Genomic DNA, 25,594 nt, shown 5'->3' on the forward strand with positions numbered 1-25,594 from the left:
AATGAGCTGTCTAGTCAAGGTTATGGTGTTTTCTTTTTGCCCAGAGTGTAAATGAAGTTAAATATAACCTGTACGTTTCGATTAACTTGGTGAGGTTATTGAAGGTTTATATTTTCAAATGCCTCTGATTAATCAAATTTACTTAAAAATGAAAATAAAGATTTATTTATGTATATAAATCGTGGGGAATACATTCTCTTCTTGTTTGTTTGTTAGAGGGAGAGACAGTGGGGAGAAATCTTGAAAGAAAAATAAGAATATTGATGTTCAAACATTTTCAAAATATAAGAAAATGTATTTGGAACTGTCAGAAACTTACACATGATAGAATGTTTTATCACAGTCTCTGACACAGGAGAGTCCTAGAAATTAGAATAATAGAATATTTCTGGTGTAATAGTGAATGCGAAAGAATATATTCCAAGAAATAGTTTTTTTACAAAACTGAGTGGAAACAAGACTCCTGAATTGAGCATTGTATATTTTCCTTTCTGGTTTTTATTATTTGTAAATTGTTTCTTCAGCCACCAAGTGATAACAACTGTTTCTGAGCAGTGTTTACCTTGGTGATAACTTCGTCTCCCCCCGTTGTTCAAAGAGATAAAATACAGCCCTCTGGATGTGGGCAAGGTGCTCCCTTCCTGTTATTCGTAAGCTGATATGAAGTAGACAGGCACCTTCTGAAGATTTCTGCATGCTGTGTTTTCTCTCCTCACTGCAACAAGAAAAGCCTTTTCTTTTAACCTGGCTGCCTTTGAAGAAGTGACTCAGACATCTTCATGGCCTCTAAAGGTAAGAGTAAACATAGGCAGCTAATAAATTTTTCCTTATATTATGACTAAAAATATACAGTTGTAGGGGTGTTACAATCAGTGAGATTGATACTTTAAAACCTGTCATTTATTGCTTTTGAACATCGGAATTTTTAAATTTTAACTCCAAGGAGCATGCTGCATTAAACGAAAAATAAACACTATCTGATAGAATGTAAAAGTTAAGATGTAAACAATGTTTTAGTTATCATGAGTATAAACATAGTGAATTAATAAGAAAAGTGGCAGAGCAAAATTTAGAGAGGGAATATTTAATGCCAAACACAAGGAGAAGTTGATATTCCAAAATTTGAAGAAAACTTTTCACACATAAGCTAAAAAGTGTTAAAGTATGGTTCAATATTTTTTAATTTCCCACTAGTAGTTTAAAACATGTGATATAGCCATTTATTATAAAGAATTCAGCATGTGTTATTAGTAAATCCTAGTAAATTTATTGGACTATAAGTAAATATTTCTGAACTATGAAGTAAAAATCTTTCAAAATTTCTTTGATAGTAAATTATATATAAAAAAGCAAACAGAAAATAACTAATTTAAGCAAGCAGATTAATTAAAGACTTTGGTGGGGGAACTGGTAACTTTTTCCTCAATTCCCTAAAACTGTATAAATATCATTAGTGCTGTCTTGCTTTAAAGATCTTCTCAAAAGACAAGGGATGTGGTTGTTTTCTAAGGTAATGAGTTGCAATCTCACTAAAAACACTTGTGAAATTATATTAAAAAAATAAAATTATAATGTGTTTTTATTCCATTATCAGAGCAAACTATTAAACTCTAGGCTATAATGGAAAGTTTTAGCTTGAAGAATTATGATTAGTATAATTGGTGGAAACCTTTTAACCTAATTACAAATAGGATAATAGAGTCCACCAATTTAAAATATCCTAAATTAAATTAATGACCCATTCAAAGAAACGTGTATGCTCATTTGCTTTCTTTATCAAAATACACTTTTGGATGTCATTTAATATGGAAAAATGAGGTAATCTTTTCATTTTTCATCAACACCTTATGTACACCAGTCCCTGAGTATCGTTGGGAAAGCTCAAACAAATTGTAAAATACAGACGTGAAACATCAAAATCATGAATTTTAATATATGTGTGCTTCATTTTTATATTTGAAGACAAACAAAAAAACCTTGACAAGTCTTTTCTTTCATTTAAGACTGAGCTAACAGCTAGTCCAAAACACTTCATCACTTTATAAAACAGGAGTTACAGCAACAACTGTAGCCTGTTAGGTAAAGAGTTGCAGAGAACGTGAAATATTTATAAGCTACTTATACATTTTTAAAAGAGTAGATAGAAATTCAAAGCCAGATAGAAATTCAAAGGAGTTCCTTCTTCATCTGGTGGTCTGAGTCCTTGAAGAAACTTGTGACTAGAAAGCAATATTATGATCAAAATATGATTAATGCACCAAAGAAGCAGTAATGTTCAGTAATGATAAGGATTCAAGACTAAACTTAGAGGTCAAACTTCAAGTGGAAAACTAACACTCCTTCTGCAACCTACTCAAAATATTTAACAGACGAAGTGGGTAAAACGTCTCCAAAAGAACTAGGCCACCTAAAAGAAGTGAAAATAAAGTTTCCTTTTGAATTAGAAATCTGGTGTGAGGGGGCAAGTCGGGTTACCTAAAACATTTTTGTGGGCAGTTTTCTTCAAATATATTTAAAGACATGATTTATAACATCGTGATGTTCTCTGGCCCTGAAACTGTTGGCAACTAGCATTTTCCGGGGGAATACAGGCTGTCTGGACATTTCACACATTTGGAAGGCAGTTCAATCAGCACCACTGAACCAAAGCACAGTCTGAACATTGGATGCCATTAGAACTGAAGAAATATTTGTGTGGGCTGGAGGGCCCTGTTTGTATAAATAAACACAATTTAAGAACAGGTTGTTCTCCAACTTTGTTTGAAGTTTGAGAAAAATGAGACTTTCCAGGATTGAACAGGAGTGATTTCCAAAGGCTGCTCCAATGTGAACTGAAATCCCAGAAAAGGAAGCAAGTAACCTCAGAATGTGAGTCCAACAGTCTCTGACTGCGACTCTACGCCTGAAAGGCATTGGACATGACCTGCTCTGGCCCCAAGTGCATGAATGCCTCTGTACCTGCTGTGAGTCTAGGGACCTAAAGGCCTGAGTCAGGAATGTAGAGCCACTTGCCAGACACTCAGTAATCTACTGCATTTTGCGAGAGCAAATACAGTTTACAAGATAAAATTGGAGTAATTTGCTAATCTTTTTAACAATAAAATTGACAAGAGAGAATCTAATAATCTTTTACCAGCTCTTATTTGAAATTGATCTCTACATGAGTTTTTTTTAAGTGAAGGATAACGTGTACAGTAAAGTGCAGAAAGAGCACCAAACTTAAGCTCCATGATTTTTTAAATCAGGATTCACTTGTGTAACCCACCAAGATCAAGATATGGAACATTTCTGGCACCTCATAAAGTTCCCTTTATGGTCAATAGCCGTGCACCTTCACCCCCCAGATGAACCACTATTCTGAATTTTATCATTATGAACTAGTTTTCCCTAGATCACGATTTTGCCTCTATGTTTCTCTGAAAGTCAATGACAACAGTGCTTTTGGCACTCATACTGAAGAAAGGATGTTAGCTGCATTTTATTACATTCAAGTTGATGTTGCTATATTGGCCATTAGTTTCTCTCCCAAATCTGAAATTGTGTTACATAGTCTTCCTCAGTTTACTGCCTGGGGCCCCCATTCAGGCCCCCTCTCAAGAACAAGAAGAGTTGTAAAGCCTGTGTGCCTGCTCAGATCTGAGAGAGGTTCAGGATGGGGTCCTTGTGGGAAGCAAACTGCTATCATATTGTCAATATGGAGCTCTGTTTTAGCAGGGTCAAATGACAAGTTTGTTTCCATGTGGTCCTAACCCTAAAGCACGTCCAAATTCTAAATGTCACAGACCAGAATAAACTTAGGAATCCATCTCGGTCCATTCCTATAGCCTTAGGGTTAAATAAATGAATGAATCATCTGGCAATTAGCACCACATGTACACCAACCTTAATAATCCTGTCAGTACTACAAACAGTTTATGTCAGAGTCCAAAGGACCACTCCTTCAAAGCCTATGTTCCTTCACCAGCTTTTTTTTAAATCCATCTCTAGGTGCTCATCCCGGCTATGTTTGAATACTCTTAATGATGGGGCACTTACTATCTCTAAAGGAAATTCAGTTCTTTTTTCAAATTTATTTTTTTAGAGATTTAAAATATTCAGAAGAATAACCTACACACACACACACTTGACATAAATATGGGTGTCAGCGCTGGAGAGATACCATTCTAATCTATTGTGAATTACATGGATGCATATGTTCAAGGAGTACTTTGTGCAGCTGTTGTAAATGTCTTCCTTACATTAATCCAGAACCAGTTTCCTTGTCCTTCCCATTCATTTGTCTTTAGAATAGTCTGAATTATTTGTCCTCACAATGGCCCCTTTATTATTTGAAAATGCCTGTCACAAACCTTGCTCCACACCTACACTCCATCTAAAACAGCATAGAGGTAGTCAACTAAATGAATGCACGTATGACAACTCTGATAATTTATGGATTAACAAAGATCAGAAGTAAAAACACTGATAGTATTTGAAAAAAATATTGATATCTAATGAAAGAGATATTGAAATGGCAGTCATGTGGGAAGAAAAAGGAAAATAATAGTAGAAAGGCTATAAATTTATATTTTTAACAAGAAGGTTTTGCATGCACCACTTATTAGGGCTTATGCGTAATATTACACAGGCTCCAGACTAATGCAGGGTAAATAGCAAATCTTCAAATTTCAATCTAAGAGATAACTGAAATAGTAACATTTTTACCTAGCAAGATTATAGAAAACAAGTGATTCTCTAAAAAAATCAAAGCCAAATATAGAATTCTGTAATTATTTTATCTTTTGTAATATTGGGTGAGCTACAAAGGGACTCATACTTGCAAAAACTTTTGGGTGCTTTTACATAAAATACTGAGAAATCAAAGCTAAATGGATATTATACTGCCCTTAAAAAGCCCATAAATTTGTTGTGAATATTCTCATATTATACAGAATTAAATCATTAGTTCTCAAAGTATATCCTTAGACCAACAGCATTGGCTTACCCGGGAACTTATTAGAAACGCAAATTCGCAAGCCCCACTCCAACCCCAATTACTGAATCAGAAACTCTGGAGTGGGGCCCAGCAATCTGTGTTTCAACAACCCCTCCAGGTGGTTCTGATGCAGGGTAAAGTACAAGAACCATTGAATTAAACCTAGCCATAGCAGTACGATTGACAAAAAGAGACAAAATATTCTCGGAAATTATAAGGCAGCCTCATAATATTTGGGGAAGGGAGAATATGCCTTGAAAGTCATAATTGTGATTCAAAACCTACGTCTAAGGTTATCCTGTTACGAGAAGAGAATATCTAGTTCCTTTTACCATTTATTTTCCTCTTCTAATTTACAATTTTTCAGCTTTTAAAACAGAAGTTTTACTTGCCTTCAAAAAATATGTTTTCTCAAATCATTTATTTTGCCCAATTATCCAACTTTTTCTGACAACTGCTACTAGCAGTCTTCCACATTCCTTTTTCTCTGGCTTAGGGGTCCAGTGGTGATGACTGTGAGTAGGGAAAATGAAAGATAGGGCACTAACGTGAGGGGCAGCAGGAGATACTCTACCCTCTGAATTAAGAAGTGACAAATCTTATAAGACAAACTACAGGCAATGCCCTAAATTTAAATACAGGCTGGGATTTTCATTCTCTTGCAGATGCACAGAACCAAAGAAGCAGAGATCTGGCTGGTTTTCTTCCTGGAGCTCCAGACCCAGACCACAGCCTTCAGGTCTCACCTCCCACTCCAGGGCACCAAGCGTGGCAGCCGGGTCTCCGTCCGCCAGGCAGTCTCCCTCCTGGTCTAGAACATTTAAGCCAGGTGTTTTTCTCTCTCTATTTCTACAAAAGTTTTCCACTTAAGATGAATACAAACTTGGCGTCTTGCTTTTCAACCAAGGTTGGAGGATTTCAATGAATAACTTACTGAAATAAGAAAAGCATTATAAATCATGAAATTATAAAATTTGTCTTTTATTTACTTCTTTATTACTTGGGAAGAAATTTATTTCTATTATAATCATTTCTATTTTCCTTATTTATATGACAGAGTGATGAGACTAAACATTTTTGATTGAGCCATTTAGCACATTTATCCTCCTTCTGCTCATTACTCAAGGTGTCAGCAAATTCATCCTCGAGGAATTGAATAATATGTCTAGTCACCTACAGCTATTGAATTAAAGAATATTTATTGAGTACTTGCTATAATCAAGGCATATAAAAAGCATAAAACTTAGTCCCTCTCACTCAAACATTCTGCAACCTAATTGGCAAAGACAAAAAATGTTGACGAAAAGTGCAAGGTTCTGTACTAAAGACAGATAAGCACTCAATTTAAATTTGTGCAGGTGTACAGAGGAGAGAAAGGGTGTTAAGGATCAAAGTTCTCAGGAGAGACTTCCACAATGAGCCGAGAGTTCAATGTCTTTGACTGAATCTCAAAAGACGGATAGAAATCCAAGAGAAAGCAAGTTATCAAGTTAGCATTTCTGTCCTCTGATACTGTTGCATCTCCAGGCCAGTCTGCTTGAAAGATCATATTATTATTATTAGATATAGTCACTGTTCTAGTCATTGGAGAGCAAGCGGTGATTTAAGCCTTAAAATAAATCAATCAAGAAATATCATCATCTAACTCATATGGCACATAAATAGCTATTGATATTTATGTATATTATAGTTGTTTTTGTATTTTATCTTACGAAAGATTAGAAATACACTAATATTGAGATGTCAGCACATCTGCTGCAATTTTCAGCTTGTTTGGCATTCTTTCAAAATATAAAGTCTATCTCCTTTATCAAAATCAAATCTCTGTGTTAATTCCCTTAAGGTACAAGAGATTTCTGTTATGCCTGATAGGGTTTAAGCTGCATGCAGCATATGTTCCTGGGAAAATGTTTATAATTGCAGATGCCTTCTCCAGAAACCCACTGGCAGACAAATGTACTTTAGAGACTGGAGAGCTCAGGGAGATATGTAAAAGAGCTGTAAGAGCTAACCCACCATCTTCCATCTGCAGAAAGGATCAGCTGTAATAGCTGCCTAGAGTTGATTAACTGCTGCAAGCTGTTTGGGAATGTTGTCAGACAAGGTTTTGCCAAGTATAAAAGTGATATACCAGTGCCAGAGGGCTGAGGTTTGATGATCACATATGGTCATCACATCTTCCTTTTCCATCCATGAGTGATGACACACCCGGAGCCAGATGCTTGACATGAATACATTGTTTCTGCATTCAAGAAATAGAGATATGAACCCACTGGCTTCACTTCCAAAATGAAGTCAATTCCCAAAAATATACCTTCGGTAATCTTTTTCAGAAAACAAAAATATGCCACAAATTGTTGAATATTTTACTTCAAAGGGAAAGATAATTTATACTCTCTATAGTAAAAGAACACATTTGCTTTAAAGCAGTGCACATATAATAGGACGAATGAGCATTTTAAAAGTTTTATACCATGAGTCAGTAAGAGACATATGTAAAATGAATTTTTATATGTTAACTTTTATCTAAAAAACATAAGAATTAAATAAAATTATGAATATTTGGAAATAGTACATTCTTCAACAAATAAACAGAAAAATATACAATAGAAATTCTTCTAAATTAAAAAAATTAAAGTAAAATTTTAAAAAATCATTTATTCTCTTCTAATCAAGTCCATCCAATGACTATTGAAAATCTTGTTTTCATTAACAATTTAAAAGTAAACTCCCAGGTATGTATATAAATATATATATATACACACACATATGATGTTTTTACAGACATAAATGTATATACATATATATGTATATATGTATATACATATGTGTTGTTTATGTAGGTTACACCTAAGAACAAAACTAATACATTCTCTTTCCAGATTGGATTAACATGTTCATAATAGTCAATAACATTTTATCCTATAGGTGTCAAAGGATAATTATTATAATTTAGTCACCTATAGTTAAGAGTAGTGAGTTAAAGCATACAAAGACACATGTAAAGATCCAATTTATTTTGAAGTACGTATATTAAATGGAATCACTGATACCTGTAAACCTGATATATTATATGTAAGAATTGATTCTTAGGCTATGGATCCAAGGCTGTCGTTGGATTTCCATTCTATAGCTTTCATACTTGAGTGCTTTACCTGTCCTGGCACCTGAATATATGATTTAATCTGTTTAAAGTTTCCAACAATTCCTAGTCCATCAGTTAATAGCAAAGGATGGAAAGGGCTCTTTTGGACCATAGTTTATAAGTGGCCCAGGGCTATTTAAAAGAAACTACAAGAACAACCAAAAACAAGACCCTCAAATCCAGGAGGTTTGCCCACAGAGATAGATCATATCAAATGTTCTTACAGAGGATGGGGTGAGTATAAGACCAGAGAAAATGGGGAGGAAAGGTATTCAGAAGTCCCATGGTGTCACTTAAGAATTGTCTCTCCCAGTTCCTAAGATTAGTTTAGTGAGGCTGGTACACAGAGTAGAAAGCATGTCAAAATTGGCGGCAATATGGCCTGGGTTCCAGTCCTGGCCGAACAATTTACAAGCTCTGTGATCTTGAGCAAGCTACTTAATCTCTCTAGGATTATTTCCTCATATGTAAAATGTAATGATGTCTATCTTTCTGAGTTTTGTGAGGATTCAGTCAGACTCCACGTCAAAATATCTAGCACTAGTCACTACGTGACTACCTCACGTAGTCATTAAATAAACAACTGCGATTACTAGATATTAGAAAGGCACAACTTACCTTGTCATTGTGGAATGCATCTCAACTGAAAGTCACTAAATTTCAAGACTAAAAGTTGATCCATGACACTGATATTCAAAGTTCCTAAACGCAAACCTTGGGCTTCCCCCACGGTTCTTCTCCATCCCTAAGTTCCTTCTACATAGATCCACTGCCAAATAATCGTGGATATCCTTTTTGAGGCTGACCTCTCCTCTTCCCACAACCCTTCATTTTCCTCAAAAGAGGAGAACAGAACTAACAATAGCACACTGGAAAAACTGATTCTAGTTTTTTTAAAGCTTTTGCCATACTTGTTAAAATAGGTTTTAGAATATCTTAAATCATAAATTGTTTTTGGAAAAATGCTTTTCGTGAATCTTAAAAAAAAGAGGCCACATGCACTCTTTTATCATTAATAAGATTTAAATAGAGGAAATGATATTAGTTTTACCTCCACCTCAGAATATACAAGGAGAAGGAAGGAAATAATACAACTTCAAATTTCCTGGGCCTGTGATGCCAAATCAATACCACATATTGGTCATGAATACTTCGGTTTAACAGTTCCCAGTAAGTTTAGTACTGTGACGGGAGAACAATGTGAAGAGAACTTTGAGGGGAAACAGAATGAAGCGTTAGAAAAGACAATGATCGCACTGTATTCAGTGCTCATGACTTGACCTGAGTGGATCTTCGAGTACTGAATACCAAATTTAAAATATACACAGAGAAAATTCATTCTAAGAACACATTTTTAATATTTCCTTTACAAAAACAATTTGCGATGTATACTTTTTGATACAGTCATTTCTCAACTATCTGTGGATACTTTATCTCTGTAAATTAACTTTATTTTTAATTCTATAAAGCAAATTTTATGATGTCAGGCATTTAGTGGCATAACTCTTATTCTGCTTAAACTGGTATTTTGTTGGCATCAGCAGGATTTCCGGGGTTTTTTTCTAGTCCAAAGGAAGGTGTGAATGCGAAAAACTTATAGAATAACCTCTTTGAGCTTCAACAAAGACATTCCATCACGGTGAGGAGTGAGTTGCAGCACTGTCGACAAGTGAAAGTGGAGTTAGGCTGGGCTAAGAGGACAGGCCAGGCACTCAGGTCATTGTTGTTTTGTTTCCTTTCGTAAAAAAATAAAATGAGCATTTTAAAACCTCTTAGGCATTATTATTCAGAGATTGTTTAAAAATCTTCTCCAAGTCTTGTTTCTGGGTGCTACATTTTTATCCCATTACCACAGAAAGAACACAGAGTTCACCACAAATCCTATTATTATTCTGGGAATTCTACTTTGGAATTTTTAGGGTTTTTGTCCTTTTTAATATTTACTTGAATAAAAAAACATGTCATCATCTTTTTCATATAAAATGTGAGCTGTTTTCAACCCTAATAGAGAACATGGAAATCACCTAATTGCACATGATCTAGTAAACAGGTCCATACTAATATTTCCAAAGGTTTTCCAAGAGCTGTGATGTAATACTTTTTCTTTCCTTTTTCTCATCCTTTAACAGTTAGACCTGATAATTATACATCAGCAAGTGGAGCTTCTTGGAAGTAAGTATATGATATTCTGTACTTAATAAAACTGTTGAAAATACTTTAGGTTCAGCAGTTTCTCTACATCTAGATATTTTATCGACAATAAAGTTAAATGTTTAGGATAGAATTAGATCAAAAAGAGCACTAGGTCTATTTTTTTAAATAAATGTTCAAAGTAAAATTATTAGTCTGATATAAATAAACCCAAAAGTATACATCTCTCCAAGTCTTTGAGGATATTGTCATTAGGAATCTAACATTATTTTTAATCTTGAAATAATAAAAGATATTTGATCATTTCCATGGTTGATAATAATTTAAATTTTCTTAATAATTCCAGAAATGGAAATCAAGGCTGAGACTAAAAACCTAAAACCCGTCAAAACAAAATTCCACTGTTTTATCATTTCATCAACGATTTATCAGACAGGCAAATTATTTAACAATACACAAATTTACAATGATGACTAACTGAAGACAAATTACTTGAGTACTTTTTGTCCTTAATATTCTATGTTATTCCTAAAGTGTCAAAATTGCAATAAATAGATAGCAGGATAGCATGCAGCTGTAGCTACATTACCAGATAGAGACTTTGGACAGAATCATTACTATCAGTGTGAGTTGTCCCAGGAAATCCCATAACAGTGACAGAATTATTCTTTGAGGGCTAGATTCCTCTTTACAGCATTGCCTCCTTGGTTGAAAAGTAGTAATACATGTTTCCAAGTAGGCCATATACCTGGAATCAACATTTATTAATCTCACAGCTTTGTTCTCAGAATTTATTTTGATTTCCATGGCCAAGCTCTCAAATTTTAGAGCACAGAAGTAGATTTGTGTAAAGAGGAGACCATATAATTAATAATTAATCAGTCACTCTGTTTTCTTTTAATAACACTACCCCTTTTAGTTACTTAAAGGTTTTGGTACTAAGCAACAGCATTATTTTGATGAATTTTTTTTTTGTGCCATTAGTGATACTTGGGACTGAGACCTCCAACAAATATGAGATCAAAAACAGCTTGGGACAAAGAATTTACTTTGCAGTGGAAGAAAGCATCTGCTTCAATCGTACTTTCTGCTCCACACTGCGCGCTTGCACTCTGAAGGTCATAGACAACTCTGGTCGGGAGGTGATGACAGTAAACAGGCCCCTGAGGTGTAGCAGCTGCTGGTGCCCTTGCTCCCTACAAGAGGTCCGCCATTGCTTTGAGTCTGCTTTTTTCCCCACATTGGAAATGATTAGCAATGATTTCTTTAATAAATAGCATTCCTCTGAATCTGTGGGGCAATTAACCTTTCAATTGTTTGAATTAGTACATTGCTCCTTTAGAATCAGAATAGCTTGAGGATTCAGTGAGTCACTAAGTTTTTTTCCTTTCCAACCAAAAACTATAGTGGCTTCCCTGATGTTAACTGGTCAAGACAGCTCATTCATCATGCAAATGAGGCACATCCTCCTGAATCTCTATGTTAGCCATGTAATTGTAATATCTATAGGTTCCACCATTAAGCAATTCTACCCCTCGTCTTCTCTAACTGGAGCACAGTTCAGGAAGTGCTGAGTGATACTGAACTCTTCCATGGGGTTCTCTTGGTTAGTCTGTATTTTTAGTACTGAATCTCACACTCCATTCGTCCATTTATGACAAACTTCAAGGTTTGGCAAAGACAATGCTATTGTCCTAGAGGAAATCATTCAATTATATTATTTTAATACATAATAGATTTTCGTCACTGTTTAATGGACCTATAACAATGACTTACACTGACATAATGCAGTTAAGTTGATACAGAACATTTACTTTGATGTCTTTGACATCATGGCATCTCTATGAGCTAGAAAGAATAGGTTCTACTCTCCACATTTTGCAAGAGGAAACTGGAGCTTAGAGAGTGGAAGCAACTTACCTGTGATCACACATCCGGGAAACGTCAAAAATGGGACTTGATCCAGGTGTCCTTAATACAGCCCTACTGAGCACCCACGTAGAAGTCCTCTCCCTAGCACAATGGGAAATAAATGTTAATATGGAAGGAGGTTAATTTAAATCAATCATTTTCAAAGTGATCACAGAACAAATCTATATAATTCTAAGCAGTCTTATTGAAACCACCTTTGCCTATCCAAGAACACTCCAGACATGCCCTTAAGACTATGAACTTAATACATAAAATAAATAAGAAAAGACAAAATAAGATCAGATGATGGAGAGTTGGATTGATTTAAAAGCAAACAATTTTCATTATTTGCACCCACCTCCAGCTTATTTTACAAAGCATTTGATTTGACTACATAAATTCGTTGAAATACAATATGATGGAAAATAAAGAAATTAGGAGAATGAAGGATAATGGAGTAAAATCTAAAGTAAAGCCTGAAAATGCAATTGCTAGTTGTTAACACTTTGGAAGAAGTGAACCAGAAATCACACTAGTGTGTAATAACTGTAACTCTGCAAGAAGTATTTGTTTTTAATTGAACACACAGAAGCTGGAAGTTGACAATCCGAAGAGAAAAACATTCATGAATACTTAATAATTGGTAAATGAGGCTTAAAAATAGATGTGTGTTGGTGGCAACAACTGAGAGAGAGTAGATATGAGGTCCCTGAAGAGAAGCAGCTTCAAGACCTGACCAACTGTCATGCTTGGAACAAAAACGGCAGAGGCCAGTGCCCCAGGGTCAGAGCGGAGTTCTGGGATGGGTTCTCTGGAGGGAAGTAAGATCGAAGACATGGAATTTTACTGTGTAGACCCAAACATATATCTATACAGTGAATTTCTTTGTTTCTATAAAATATGAAAAAAAAAACACCACTGCTTTTCTTCCTTAGAAGCATATATTTAGAATGATTTGTAGAATACGGAAATAATTTCATAACAGCATGCTACTTAGAAGTAAATTGTCATTATAGTAAAATTAAAATACAATAACCTTAGAAAATCTTATTTTATTATTATCTCTTCTTATAGTTAGAAATCCAAGCTCCTCCTGGTACTATAGTTGGTTATGTTACACAGAAGTGGGATCCCTTTCTGCCTAAATTCACAATCCAAAATGCAAACAAAGAAGATGTTTTGAAAATTGTTGGTCCTTGTGCAACATGTGGCTGTTTTGGTGATGTGGATTTTGAGGTATGATTAACAACATTAAGGAAGTTTTCACGTAGGTCCTGACTTTTTGCAACATAATTCAATTTTTTAAATGTGCAAATGAAATATCTCTGAAATAAATTTAGAAAATAATATATTTGTGAAGTAATGTAATAAGCCCATATTGTACATGCCAATAATAACTCATAATTCCAGAGATAACAAAGTCCAAGAACTTACTTAAAACCTTACTACAAAAATTTGATGTGTGTGGAATTACAACACCCATGGTATAAAGCAAACATATATACTTTAGAATTGCCTAAATTATTTCTTCTTTCCTACAGCCCTGATGGTAATATATCCCAGTTCAGATCTCATCTCAGAAGCACACTCCATTAAAATATCACTAATTTAAAAGCTATGTTCACAGGACTTGGTAACTTTGTTTTGTAAAACAATCTGCTCTCATATAAACATATCTGTATAAATTGAATGTCCCCCAAAAAAATAGGTAGTTGCAAATTCAATCTGTATCAATATGAACTATCTCAACAGCTTTTCCTAGAAATACATCTTAGACAGAGGAGATGGTCTAATTTAAAGTGTATATTTATTTTTCATTCATTCATGTATATCCCACCTAAGACATTCAGTTTGTGGGAGTTTAGGGAACACTATTCACATAAAACACAACATAAATTTTGCAAAATGAGCTGTCCTAACTCCACCCCACTCGGAAAGGACTTGGCCTGGCTTTCCTAAGAGTAAAGTATGAAAATATGCCCTATGATTGAGGAGAACTTAAACATAAGAATTTTAGTATTCATTGTATAGGGATGTCCCAAGTAACTTTCTCTATTTTCTATATTCTACTGCCATACATAAAGTGAAAGTTTACATTGAATCACTTTCAGCCTTTGAATGGGAAACAGGTCAAGCAAATAAATAGTTGATAAAGTTTAACTATAGACTCCTAGCTGAGAAGGACTATAGACTTTTGATGTCAAATTAGTCTGAATTTCCTGTGTGGTACATTAGGGCTTTTTTAATACAAAAATAGGATTTAGGTTTAGTTATAAAGGAATGATCTAGTAAATGTCTGAGTATAATATAAAAATGAGATTAAGCAATGCCTGATAATATTTAAATTTTTTTGTAATTATAAAATCTTAGCAATAAAAATTTAAAAGTTAACAAATTGTACCTAGAAATGAAGTTAATTCCTTCTAAAATCTTTCTCAAACATATTTTCTTTTTCTTTTTCTTTTTTCAATCAAGAATTCAGGTTTAAAATCTGGAGCTCAGGTAAAGGAATTACCTTTATGATTAGACCATATAATTGAGACTATGTACCTGCTGCCATCTTGTGGTAGCCAGGCCTTAATTATTTATTGCTATTATATTTTCCTTCTGCATACAAAAAGCAAAGAAAAAAAAGAATTATGTTGGATTACAAAACTGTCAGAAAAGCAAAATTCCTGAAGAGTGAACTGGAAAGTTAAATCTACAAACCTGTGTTTATATACAGGAATGAATAACACTGAATTGTCATTTAGAGATGATGAATAAAATAATTCATCTCTCTCATGAAGTCAACATACAAAGAAATGTAAAACCATCTGTTTCACCTTCAAATGTAACATTTTCTTTTCGAAGGTGAAGACCATTAATGAGAAGCTCACAATCGGGAAGATTTCAAAGTACTGGTCAGGATTTGTAAACGACGTCTTCACCAACGCTGACAACTTTGGAATTCACGTTCCTGTGGATCTGGATGTGACGGTCAAAGCCGCCATGATTGGTGCTTGTTTCCTCTTTGTAAGTAGGGTCTTAAGGAGCGTAGGGGATTTACGTCTCTCCTTTTTGCTTGTCAATTACTACAGCACCAACTCCATTTTACACAGCGTTTACCCCAAAGAGGAAGTTATATGCATAGAAGGCTGGTTGGGGACCAACAGTCTTCAGAAGTCAGAATGTAGGAGCTTTCATTTCCATCAGACAGCCGTTCTTCAGTGGTCCTCATACCCCCTCTTCCGCAGGGATTGATGCCCCACCGCATCCTACACATCGTTTCTTCAAAATCTGAGCTACCCTTCTCTTTCAACTTCCATTTAGATTTTTGGCTCATTTTCACTTTCACTGAAAAATGTGTAAACATAAATATCACATTATTTATCCTGGGTAAAGTTCAGGACTGTTTCATTGTTTAACAAAGAGCCAGGCAATATTCAGAGTGTGAGAAGTGCAGTTTTCTTGCCCTTCCAAATGTGCAATGACAGGGATGAGTTAATATGTACCAGTTTCTATTATTACAAAGATATTATGTCTTTGTTCTTTCTTTCCAACTTACAATTGCATTAAAAACAGTTTTTTCTTTGGTGCAGAGATTGGTGATAGAATAGAAGTTAGGTAATACTTGTGCCAAATGCTCGGCCATCTCCTTCCTGTTCCTGATGTCCCCCCTGGATCTCCCTTACTGCTTATCATTCTCAATGCACCCCACAAAAACCCATGGAATTTTAAAATAAACCTACATTCTACCTCTCATATTTTGTAGTTCTTCAGCGCCTTAGAATCCAATCTTATGGTTATATTAATGTGTGCTGCTGTGGCGGGGAGAAATTGGCCCTATTTATTCAGTCTCATCTAAAGACACTTGGGAAATATATTAACTAAAAATAATTCCCTGGTGACATCACTGACAGGTACTTAGAGTTTAAATAAAAATATACATATTAGGATTATTTCTCCAGGAGCTTTAGAGGAATTATTTTAATGTATTGATTCCCTATCATTGGTGGGAGGTAGAATTAATATATGTAGAGTGCTAGGTTTTTATACTTACTAAGTTGTCACTTACCCTCAATTCCCATTTTCATCTACAAATCTAACCAAGTCTGGTCAGTCTTGCTGGTCACCTAATATTTCTTCACTTCCCTATTCTCCTCTATCCACTTGACGGGCTTTTAATTTGCTGCCTCCTGCTCCATTTCTCCATTTTTGATCATTCTGCACTTCAACACCAATCCCTCCAAACATGCACTTACACACACCCTTTTCCCAAAAGCTGAATTTGGCCCTTCGGATTAAGCCCCATACTCAATGTTTATATTAAAAAACAGATTATCTTTCATCTACTCTACTCACCTGTTTTTTGTAACAGGCTGATGGCAAATATGTACTGTCAACAATTCCCTACGCACTGTAAATCGGAGAAGCACTGATCTAGATAACACCCAATCATCTGTTAAAAGAAAACTCTTTAATTCCCATGTCTGAGGGAGAAATATACTCACTGAGAATATCTAATGACTCCCATCCGTTTCATTTTTTTCCTTTTCACCATAATATTATAAAACATTGGCACTATTTTTTGCAAATATAGCTTTTAAAACAATTCCTCACATGTATTACCATGATAAATTACTTACTTCTATATATAATTTGATAGGAAGAATTATGTTTTTAATTTTTAAATACTCTCCATTTTATTACCTCGTGGTGAGAGACCTTCAGAAAGGTGCCAGTGTGAGGATGTTCCTCGATCCAAACAGCAAAATTCCCAAGTACAGCCTAAGTTTTGGTCTCCTCTGATTCCAGGCCACCACTCCACAACCCCAGCTCTAATCCCCTCCCAAGTTCTCTCTGGTACAGTTCTCAGTACTTACTCGGAGGACTACCTGGTACTGACCACATGGTCCATTATGATATATCTAACGCCTGTTCAAAGGTCATTGTCCATTACGACTTCCTGCACTGACCCAGAATGCCCTACAATCTAACTCGGCAAAGTCTTGATCACGCAAAATTTTGACTGATGATACCATGCTGATTCAGACAAGGTTTTCAAGTTATGTGTGCTCTGAAAATTAGACATGTAAGTGTCATGAAGCTTAAAACCTTTTGATTTTTCTCCTAGTGATACATCACATGTTGCTGGAATACCACTGGGAAAAATTAATTGCTTCATATAACCAAAGCTTACATGTGAGACTCTTGATCTCACTTGTTGCCTTGTTGTAAATTCACTCATGTTCAGTTTATTTATTTGTAGGATTTTATGTTCTTTGAACATTCACTGGCTGGACTATAACAAGCAAGATGACAAAAACCATAAAATACGCAGAACACATTTCAGTAAGTAAAAGGCGAGTTTAAATGATCTCTTCCCCTTTGAAGATGTCTATATTTGATGCTGTCTAATTCTTTTTCATTTTCTTCTAGAAATCCCTTGGGATCTGGATTTCATTTCTGAATGGTTTGAGTATTTGCTTTTTTGTAACAAAATGTTAATTATTATATTTATTAAAGCATAGTGTAATGAAGCAATTATCCAGTTGTGAATGCATAATAGTGAAAGACAAGATTACTGGCCCAGCACAACGTTGATTTGAGAGATTACCATTCTCTCTTCTTATCCTTTTGAAGTTATTGCATGGGTAAGCATGAAAGATGAGACTAAAGCTTGCAGCATCAGTGATGAAAATTCAATGTTTAGAGAGCACTTTGAAGTTTTTCTGATACTAAGGCTGGTTACTAATCAAAAGGACTGGATTTCTAAAATATTTTTTCGTAAGTAGTCTTTTTTAATTTGTTTATTAATCTTCTTATTGTAGTGAGACATTTTTACTTTACATTAGAAAAGCTAAAAGTTGGGTAAATAATACGTTTAAAGATGAAACGGAAGATAGATCAAATTAATTCGTTCTAGTGGCAAAAGGCAGACTTAGGTTCCATAAGAAGGCTAATATTTACAAACCAAAGTATGCTTTAAATGCATACCCATGCTAGAGATTTAAATAAGCATAAAAATAGGATTCTAAGTTAGTAAAATCGGTGGTATGGAGCAGAAACTTTTTTCTATTTGCAGAGAAAATTCAGTCAAAAAATGAATCTAATATTATAAGCCAATATGACCTCAATAAAATAATGGGGGAAAAAAGGAATCTAAGGCTCTGAAAAATGGACCATTCCAGGACGTAGAAACAAGCAAACAAAAACAAACAACAAAGCCTTCATCCCTGAGGCAAACGCAGAAGCCCAGGGAGCACAGTCAAGTCAATGCATTAATGCCTTCCACTTGAATGTTTTCTGAGACCTCCAGATTACTACGTCTAGTTATCCACACTTTTCCAAGGCCCGCACAAGAGGAACATTTCTTTTTTATGAATGACAACAGTTCTTCTCCCCTTTTCAAAATGAGGAAACAAATTTGTTTTAAGCAAAGCACCACGTGGCCATTTAGGCTCTCCTTTAGAATTACACAAACACTTTCCAAATGTCCACGCACACGTCAAGGTGTTTAGAGGAACTCCAGTCCATCCCCCACCTAGTAAAGGGAATGCGTTCCAAGCATCTGTTACTAAGTGAATTGTTTGGAGTTAGGAATCCATCATCTAGAAATAACATTATATGTGGTAGTTAAGTTCCCCAAATAGCCCACAAATATCACTTTAGTTTTGGTTCTGGGTAAGAGCTTTATGTTGCATAAGATGGAAAGGAAAAGGGTCTCCTTTTCTGAGAGCCCCCTCCTTTGGCAGGCAGCAACTATGCATTGCCTCAATAAACCATCAAAGATCTACTGGTGGGGCAGAACAGTTTAAGCACTAACCACCAAAAAATAACCATGTTTGAAAAGCACACACTACCAGGGCTGGCCCAGTGGCTTAGCAGTTAAGTGTGCATGCTCCGCTGTGGCGACCCGTGGTTCGTAGGTTGAGATCCCGATCATGCACCAATGCACCGCTTGTCAAGCCATGCTGTGGCGGCATCCCACATCAAGTAGAGGAAGATGGGCACAGATGTTAGCCCAGGGTCAATCTTCCTCAGTAAAAAGAGGAGGATTGGCAACAGATGTTAGCTCAGGGCTGATCTTCCTCACAAAAAAAAAAAAAATCACACACTACCTTTCTCCTAGTCATCTCATCCATTCCTTCAGTGTAGCCGGTATCACCCGCGTTTTGGGAGCAGGGCAGTCATGGCAGGGACGAAAAGTCCTGTGTGTGACAGACATCACCTTGAGTCTAGCCTGCAGTGCGCTAGCCATGCAGCTGTACACCTACCATGGAGTCTTCCTGAACCTCCTCACGTTGCCCATTTGTCACCTGGCAAGCTGCTAAGTAAGGTAGGGGCATTTGATTTGGTCAGAGGGTGAAGGAGTGGTGGTGGATTTAATATATGAAGAATAAGTAGGAGCAGAAGGAAGAATGTTTTAGGCTGAGGTACTAACGTTCACAGAAGTTCTGTGATGGAGGAAGAGGAGGACATGACAATCTCAAGTGACAATCTTCAAGAAGACTAGTGACTAAAATTCAGACAGTGAGATGGAATATGGTACAAGATGAGGATGAATGGGGCCTGTAGGCCATGTTAAAGATTTTAGATCCTGTCCTATTGGCAAAGCATCTGATAAAAGTTTATAAGGAAAGAGTTGGCTGATTAAAGATTAGATTGGTGAGAGGGCTGGAGAGGATGCTCATGAACCAATTAGTAGGTTACTAAAGTAGTTTAGGTGACAGCTAATGGTATCTTGGATTAATGTGGCACTCATGTAAAGGGAGAGAAGTGAGCAGATTCAAAATGTATTTAGGAGGTAACATCACCATTACTTGACGCTGGGTTGAAAACGGAGATTCAAGGGAGAAGGGGGATTTCTGGCCTGTGCCATTTACTAACAGAGAGAACAGTAGAAGGGGATCTGGCTTGGGAGTAAAGAGCATGGATTCGGTTTTAAACATATAGAATTTATAATACCTTTGAATCTTGCAAGAGGAGACGTCAAATAGGCAACTGGGCGTCTTCTCATCTAGCGTATTTCTGAAGAAAGAGATGAGTTTACGAGAACCATACGGACCCACAGAAATCTGAATAATCTCTGGTTTACTTCAAGGACGTCCCTAGCAAATACAAAACATGCATGGACAGTGAATTCATTCATTCATTTATTTAACTAATATTTCATGTAATTACTTGTAGGTACCAGGCACTATTTTAGGCCGTGAGGATATTATGCTAAGTGGCAATTATTCCTACTCTAAAAGATGCATTCAACAAATATTTGTGACATTCATATGTGCTAGGTGCCTCTGTCAGCATGAAGTCCCATCAGTGAACAAAGCAGCAAGGGACCTGCCCTCTTGGAGCTTACATTCTAATACAGATGGATGATAAACAAACAGGTAACAAAGATATCCTGTAATCACAGGTGATCATAAATACTGATAAAGAGTCTGTTACTCAATATCTAAAATAATGAGCTGAATTTACTGCTTGCTCAGGCAAGGGAGATCTGAGCTTGTAAGTTTATAAGCAAAAAAGAGAGCTCATACAGGCTTTTGGAAAAGTGTGGAGTTTAGAAGCTGGCGTGTTGACTTTAGCTATGGAAACATGCTGAGCCGAGTAAGACTTGCTGACTGGCTGACTCGCAGAGATCTGTTCCCTGGACTGAAGCTTCTGCCGCTGATCCAGTTTTCTAAAGTTGATGGCAGGGGTGTTACTGATTTTCCTTCAGAAGTGCCTGCATTTTTGTCATCGATCACTGAGTGATTAAACACATTTAATCCTGGTTTTGATTGTGACTCACTGCTATGATGAACGAACCACCGGTTTTTTCCTAGGAGAGTGAGAACTTTATATTCCCAAAACCATGAAGAAAATAATTCAGAATAAGGAAATGACAGAAAGGAAGCTGCTGTTGCGTTTGAGCAGAGAAAGGAAAAAAGGCAGCAATTCATCAGAATTTGGGGGGAAAGAGAGTTCCAGGCGGATGGCAAAGCAAGAGCAGGGGCTCTGCGTGAGGAGCCTGCTGGGCAAGTTTGAGAAACAAAAGAAGCCTGTGCAACTGGAGTCCAGTAAACAAGAGGGAGAGAGGTGTGAGACGCAGTGGGAAGAGCGGCCGGGGCCTAGATCATAGTCTTGCGTGGCAAGGTCTGGAAGAGAATTGACGAAACCTGGTATTTGGTTGGATGTGGGATACAAGGGATATTAAGAACTCAAGGGTAAAGCCCCAGTTTCTCTCCAGCCCGTTTCCATTGTGGGAAACTGAAGGTATGGCCGTGCCACTCAGCAAAACAGGTGCAATTCAGTGTTACAGGTGCTGTGATGAAAGAATGTACCTGAAGGCACAAAAAGAGGAAGCATTTAGGGTGGGAGGTTAGAACCTTAGAGAGTAAAATAACACATGAGATGAGATTGTGTCCTTGCAGCCAGATGGGGTCAAAGCCAGGACACGTAGACCTGGGAGAAAATTCCAAGCCAAGAGCACAGCACAAAGGCATTGAAGTGAGAACCATGATAGTTTTTCACCAAGAATGAAGAGGCCACAGGAGTATAGGATGTGCCTAGTGAGTGCAGACTTCTCTTGGGCAACGAGGCTGTGCCTTCCCACTGCACTGTGCGCAGGTGTCCTCCAAGGTGCAGTGCCAAATCATGATTCAAAGCAGAGCTTCTTCTCTTGGCCATATGGACTTGCTCTGTACTTGACCAACGTATCCCCTGAGGGCTTTGGAAATTATTTAGAAACTAGATTGAACTCAGAAACTGAGTCTGAGTGAACCCACAGATACTGGGGGAAAAAAAAACAAAAAAAAACCCTTGAATATCCTTCTCTATCCACACTGTTCTGGAGGAAAGATACTAAAACTCATTTGGTAAATCACCTATATTTCCCTACAAAAGAGAGGTTTTGAGAGGTGATTTGAAGAATCAGAGCATAGCCCAGAAAGCAGATGCAGCAGTTCACTAAAAGCTAAAATTTGTATTCATTTGAACCTTAATTAGAGGTTTATATACATTTATTTTAGATTTGTTGTTTTTTATCAAAATGAGAATAAACATAGAAAATAAAATTTTAATACTTCAGAATTTACTCTTATCTTATTTTTACAGTTCTGTCATACTTTCTTTAATTGTTAAAAGTAGAGTGAAAAGACATTATTGTTTATAATATTTTGAGCTCTCAAATTGAGCAATTTTTCCTTTATATAAACTTTGATTTTTTCCCTTTATTCTAATATTTTGTTTTGGAAACTGTGGATTATCTTAAAAAGAAAAAGAATTTTTAATGAAAATTCTCTAAATCCAAATGGATTTTGTCTATTTCTTATATTACGACATTTTTTGCCATAAAAAATAACGAGCATTGTACTTAGTGACATGTACTATAGTTCATACAATTGGCCAGATTGGATGTTAAATTTAGGCATCACAGATTTAAATAATTTAAATTAAATAATTTAAGGAATCTATGATTTATTTTAAAAAGAAAAAGTAATTAAAATCTCGTTAAAGAAAAGGAGAAAACCACACTAGGATTAGCTGACCAAGCCAGTATTTTATGACTCTTGGCCAAATGTTATTATCAAAATAATTGAAAGTGCATTTTTCTGAGCATTTTCCACTTAATTATAAATATCTGGTTTTTAAAGATCAATTCCAATAAAAATATAAGAGATTTCAAATATGAAAATTTGGTATTTTGCCTGAAACAAAACTAAACATGATGAAATGATTTGTTTCCTGAATCTATACAAGCTAGCATTCATGAGCGTTTTAGACATTGTGATAGACTTCTCACATACAATTCTCATCTAATTTCAGTGCAACAAAACAAAATGATGATTATAAGCCCAAAAGCACAGATGAACAAATCAATGCTCAGGAAAGTTAGGTAACTTGCCAAATTTTACAGAGCTGTTAGCTTTTGTCTGCCTTCTCCGATGAGGATACGAGTGGACGAGAAATGGCAAAAGGAGAACTTTTAAAATACATAGAATGAGAATTCAGAAACCTAGGAGAGAAGTGTTGCCATCTCTTTAAGACCTGAATAAGTAATATTCTCATCAATGCTTTGTGCTATCTCTGTTTGAAAAAGCAACATATAAACAACAACTTAAAATCTTGTTTTCAGATTTTAAGACCACTGACAGTCTATCTCTGGTGTCATTTTTGTGGATATCTATGAGGTTACTATTCCACATAGCAGATTAAGTAGGTAATGGATAAACATGAAAAAAAATCTCTTTGAGAAAAAGTTTAAATTATATTGGAGTGATTTTTTTAAAACTTTGTCAAATATAAAAGATTTATATAATATTTCCTGGTAGCAATAAATCATAAAGGCTATTTTAGTCTATCATTTAACTGCTTTTTCAAAATTAATTTCAGGACAATCAAATAATCAATATGTATAATCTTGGTATTCACTGCGGCATCTATATCATATTCACAAGTACTTTGAATATTTAAAAATGTATTACATTTTTAAGTATGTTGAAAACTAGCAGTAGAAAATACATAGAAAGGCTAATAGAGAAATTAGACAGTTCTTGATTTTTTAAATAAGCAAGTTGTTCAAAACCCAGTCATATACAAACAGATAATATATACTTTTAATAAGTCTTTCATGCTGCAGATGGCAGCAACTCTTCACATTATCAGCTCTGCTTAGCTATACCAGCAAACTGCTGGAAATACAAATTTCTATTAAGTATTCATTTTGTTCTTTCTGTAATCTGGGAAAGAAACATGCTGATTTTGTATGTAAGAGGGTGAAATTTGATGTTATTTTTCTTATCAAACAAGCAACATCCATTTTTATGGATGCATTATGCATAACATGAAAGTTTAGTAATTACTGTTTTTGATGAACAGACTGAATACAATTTCAGTCAGTTTAATGAATAGCATTTATTCCTATTTTTCCAAGGAAACTGAGTAACTCTCTCTTATCCAATAGTTAAATAAAAGCAACCGTAAAGATTAAACATATAATGGGAAGTAGATTCTCAAATCTGATTTGCTATTCCTCACTTAAGAGCTAAACAATCATTACAGAAAATCTAAAATTATTTAGAATCATGCAGGAAATCTCTTCACTTTGGCATTTGTATGTTGCATCTTGATCATCTTCACAGGAAACGTACATGCAAAAAGCCCCAGCACGTATGTGGAGCCAAATCTCTTGCAGATTTGGTGATTCAGTGTCATCAAGCAAGGGTGAGTTGGTCTGATCATGGATGGGATGCCCCACCATCTTTAAATAGGCTTTTAAGATAATAAAGTGATAGGAACACACAAAACCATAATGAATATTCTATCTAGAATGGTGGGAGGAGGGGGAGAAGAAGCAGGGAACATGCAATGTAAAATATAGAGAAATCAACTTTATCCTGTATGGGTGATTTTCACTCCAGGCTGAATGTTCAAATCATGTATTTTTAAATACCAGTGGGGAGAGATTTTTTTAAAATACCAATGCCCAGGCCTTGTTCCAGACCAATTAAGTCAAAATCCCTAGGAGTGTCTTCTGAGCCACTGAATTCTTTATTAAAAATCTGCCCCATAATACTAATATGCAACCAGTGTTGCAAACAACTTCCTACTCAATGCTGACAAAATAGTATACATTTTATTTTTAAGTCCAACTGCCAAATTAGATATTCAAAAGCTTCAGCGATCTGGTTCTTGTTTATCTATATAGACTGCCCAGTAGTCTAAGCCCTTTGTAGTACAGTCATGTCCCTCTGGGATTTCTATGCTATCCCTAGTCTATTCTCTTTAACCTATATTTCCAATGTACTGAATGATGGCAAAATCACTGTAACAGCAGTGCTGTCATCTATATATTGGTAGAATTCTTGAGAGTATTTCAAAGCTCTTCCACACATATGAATGACCTGAGCAGGGCCTCACAAGAAAACAGAGGGTTTCAACTGTGCAAACAGTGGAGATGACCAGGTACAACCTCCATATATTGAAGTCATAGGAAATGAGAAATAGAAAAATTAAATTACTTTCTTCTACTTTATGTCCATAGATCTTTTTACCAAAGCAGAGTTTATCTAAAAAGACTATTAATAAATATGTAAAATGCTCAACAATGGTGAATAGACTAATAAATTATGGTTCACATATAGAATGGAATTCCTTTTCCTTAAAATTAGATTGTAAGTCAGATAGATGATAGACACAATACATAGATACATAAACAGGGTGGAAAATATCTATATTATAGTAAGTAAAGGATAAGCAGAAGTATGCAGAATTATGATCACCTTTTTTAAAATCAAAAATAATTACATGTGGGGGTGTGCATAAAAAGAAAGAAGACAAAGAAGTACAAAAGGTTAAAGTTCTTATTTGCTATAACAGAAGTACAGGTATGAAATCATAAATGCCATATAAAATGTTTTTAGATATATGTTTAAAAGTATGAA

The 25,594-nt window shown here is 35.5% G+C and overlaps 1 protein-coding gene and 1 long non-coding RNA gene across 3 annotated transcripts in view; one reads left to right on the forward strand and one right to left on the reverse strand.

Annotated features, from left to right (window-relative positions):
- Positions 1–158: 158 nt before the first annotated feature.
- LOC101393495 (phospholipid scramblase family member 5) lies at positions 159–17,711 on the forward strand. Its single transcript, XM_004419276.2, has 8 exons — positions 159–792; positions 5,641–5,804; positions 10,250–10,292; positions 11,256–11,476; positions 13,257–13,418; positions 15,036–15,197; positions 17,434–17,516; positions 17,604–17,711. Exons 1-7 carry the CDS (start codon positions 780–782, stop codon positions 17,470–17,472), a joined length of 804 nt encoding a protein of 267 aa, XP_004419333.1. The 5' UTR covers positions 159–779; the 3' UTR covers positions 17,473–17,516; positions 17,604–17,711.
- The window catches only part of LOC147916956 (uncharacterized), a 42,666-nt gene continuing 26,526 nt past the window's right edge, over positions 9,455–25,594 (reverse strand). The window contains exons 2-4 of one of the 2 annotated variants that reach the window (XR_015552142.1): positions 20,133–20,275; positions 12,192–12,284; positions 9,455–9,855 (exon numbers count right to left, since the gene is read on the reverse strand). This is a non-coding gene — a long non-coding RNA (uncharacterized LOC147916956). The remainder of the gene's footprint in view (positions 9,856–12,191; positions 12,285–20,132; positions 20,276–25,594) is intronic. The other variant, XR_015552141.1, reaches the window with a different exon arrangement.

The sequence above is a fragment of the Ceratotherium simum genome, chromosome 5 (assembly GCF_057802395.1).
Source record: "Ceratotherium simum simum isolate JZ-2026a chromosome 5, ASM5780239v1, whole genome shotgun sequence".
Taxonomy (NCBI): domain Eukaryota; kingdom Metazoa; phylum Chordata; class Mammalia; order Perissodactyla; family Rhinocerotidae; genus Ceratotherium; species Ceratotherium simum.

Excerpts from the sequence above, each read along its gene's own strand:
- LOC101393495 (XM_004419276.2), top strand. Across the intron at positions 10,293-11,255 it reads GCAAGTGGAGCTTCTTGGAA|TGATACTTGGGACTGAGACC; the intron begins GTAAGTATATGA and ends TTGTGCCATTAG. Across the intron at positions 11,477-13,256 it reads GCCCTTGCTCCCTACAAGAG|TTAGAAATCCAAGCTCCTCC; the intron begins GTCCGCCATTGC and ends CTCTTCTTATAG.